General features: G+C 43.5%; 1 protein-coding gene across 1 annotated transcript in view; it reads right to left on the bottom strand.

The window, feature by feature from the left end:
- itih6 (inter-alpha-trypsin inhibitor heavy chain family member 6) overlaps window positions 1-2546 on the bottom strand; it is a gene marked incomplete in the record, with an annotated part of 24389 nt that overhangs the window by 12199 nt on the left and 9644 nt on the right. Inside the window, 1 exon segment of the mRNA XM_014027668.1 lies at window positions 883-1038. Within this exon segment, the coding sequence (XP_013883122.1) occupies window positions 883-1038 (156 nt within the window).

Genomic DNA, 2546 nt, shown 5'->3' with positions numbered 1-2546 from the left:
CCCCCCCCCCCCCCCCCCCCCACACACCCCGATCTGTGATCTGGTTCCTGGAGCTGAAGGCCACACAGAATGAACTGTTAACATCCATATTCTGAACTATGGCTGTGCTGGTTTTGGGGACTGGATTCTTCTGGTTCATTCTTCAGATATTCACACAGCAGACAAGACTCATGGCTTCAGATACACGTCCCCCTAAACTCACTGACTCCTCTGGATAATAAATCTGCTCTATGCAGAGGGTTTTATAAACACCATAGTGTGTCATATTGTTGACATAATATGATGTTTTGTTTTCCTCATCTATCCTTGTGTGGTTCTTAGTTTTTCTGTTAAGGGTAGCACCTCCTCATGATGTCTTCATGAAGATGATCCTTGCTCTGTGCAGGTCTGTGGCTGTATGACCCAGAGCACCTGTTCTCCAATGCTTGTTGTGTTCTGTCTTCTTCTGAATGGCTGTTCTGAACTGTCATTTCATTGTGCTCTGTACGATGACAATAAAGGTTTATTTCATCTCATCTCATCTCATCTCATCTCATCTTACATAGTCTCTCCAACGTGTCCAGGGTCTTCCCTGTGTCTCCTCCCAGTCAGACATGTTTAAAGCAGCTCCCTAGGGAGGCCTCCTTACCAGATCCCCAAAAGCACTTCAACTGGCTCCGCTGGATGAGGGACTTTTGGAATTTTATTTGTTAAATTTTGAACCACGTATAATTTTCTTTTGACTTGATAATTTTGAACTTCCACCCAGTGATGGTTTTAACGAGGTTCTGTGAATGTGAAATTATAATCTGCAGATTTTCTTCAGTTCACTCTTCCTTTGGTTTCAAAGTGCAGGTTAAGAAAGTAGAGTTAAAAATAAAGACTTGCTGATTTTGGACTCACATGGTAAAGTTGGAGATGAAAGCAGAGGAGGGCAGGTCCACTTCAAAGGCTGCCTCTTTAGTGATGGGGAGTTGGTTCCAGACTGAACTCTGGACTGTGGTCACAGCGTAGCGGGACACCACCGTGCACTTCACATGGTAATCTGTCATCTTCAGCTGGTGGCACAACAAACACACAACTGATGAACACCACAGCTAACTGTCTGGAGCAAACACTAATGGCTCTGACTCAGTCAGTTTTACAGTTAGTGACTTAAAACCTAGTGTGGTAGTAGCTGAGAGTCATCCCCAAAATACACCTGATCACACAAGTTCAGATTACAACTTTGACCACTGAATGGATTTTATTGAAACATGTTGTACTTGATGTAAATCTGCAGCTCAGTAACTTTATATTGAACCCAGTTTAACATGGGTTAGCATACAGTGCTAACTGATTTTAGCCAACAGGACTGTGTCGGTCAGTTTGGCAGATGTTGTCCTTTCCTTTCTGTTGTTTGGTGAAACATGAAGATGATTTTAGTTTAAATTTTCAGAGCAGCTTTGTTCCATTATGTAGCTGAAGATGTTTCGGCTGCTGTCAGGGAGCGTTCTCAGTTCAGAACTGGAGCATGAGGAGATCCACACTTTCCAAATATAATTTATATAAGATTGGAGGATCCACGACCGGCTCCATATCTCAGCAGTTCCCGGTGGGGCTGCCCTCCCTGGTGCCTGACGGGACCAGTCTGGTCAGCGCTGGCCACATATGTGCAGGAAGAGGCAACATGCTGGAGGAGGAGAGCCATTTTAGGCCTCAGGTTGTCATGAAAGATGTGGTTTGTGCAGCACAGACAGTTTCAGTGTGTGTTCTCAGGAAGCTGCTCCACAGTCAGCCTGGAGCTGCAGGGAAACTCACAGTGACTGCAGACGAAACGACACTGAGACTTATTCATCTGTCTGTGAAGCTAACGTCACTTTATCTGTGAGGATGAAGGCAGGCTGAGAATGTTTCTGCCAGTGCGTGTGTTCATCTATAGTGTTAGTAAAATATCACATGAACCAGTGGACCAGCACATCTGAACCATCTCACAGCAGTCTATTTCAAAGATCTGAAGCTAAAACAGTGTGGTAGTAGCTGACAGTCATTCAAACACATACATTGGTTTCAAGGTTTAGTTAAAACTATTTGAATGTATCTGTTTCTCAACTAAATGTAGTGTTAAACACTGCTTTAGTGGGCAATATACAAATTATAGCTGCTGTCCTTGTGGCGCGCTAATAAAGCTAGCAGGTAAAAGTCATGGCTGCCTCTGGGGGAGCCAGCAACAAACCCCACCTAACGACCCCTCCCACCCAAGCCCCAACCACCACTTAATCAGGTGGGGGGTCAGGAGGACCCCATCATCGCACCAAAAATGAGTGGGGTCATATGGACCTATACAGTATGTATATACTGTATACTGTATTTATATATAGTTGGTAAAATAAGTATTGAACATGTCACCATTTTTCTCAGTAAATATATTACTAGAGGTGCTAATGACATGAAATTTTCACCAGATGTTGGTAACAACCCAAGTGATCCATACATACAAAGAAATCAAACCATAAATGTCCAGAAATGAAGTTATTTGTAATAATGGAGTGGCACAGGAAAAAAGTATTGAACACAAGAAAGGGAGG

This window comes from Austrofundulus limnaeus, unplaced genomic scaffold (assembly GCF_001266775.1).
Source record: "Austrofundulus limnaeus strain Quisiro unplaced genomic scaffold, Austrofundulus_limnaeus-1.0 Scaffold671, whole genome shotgun sequence".
Taxonomy (NCBI): domain Eukaryota; kingdom Metazoa; phylum Chordata; class Actinopteri; order Cyprinodontiformes; family Rivulidae; genus Austrofundulus; species Austrofundulus limnaeus.
This window is presented reverse-complemented; position numbering and strand designations above follow the sequence as displayed.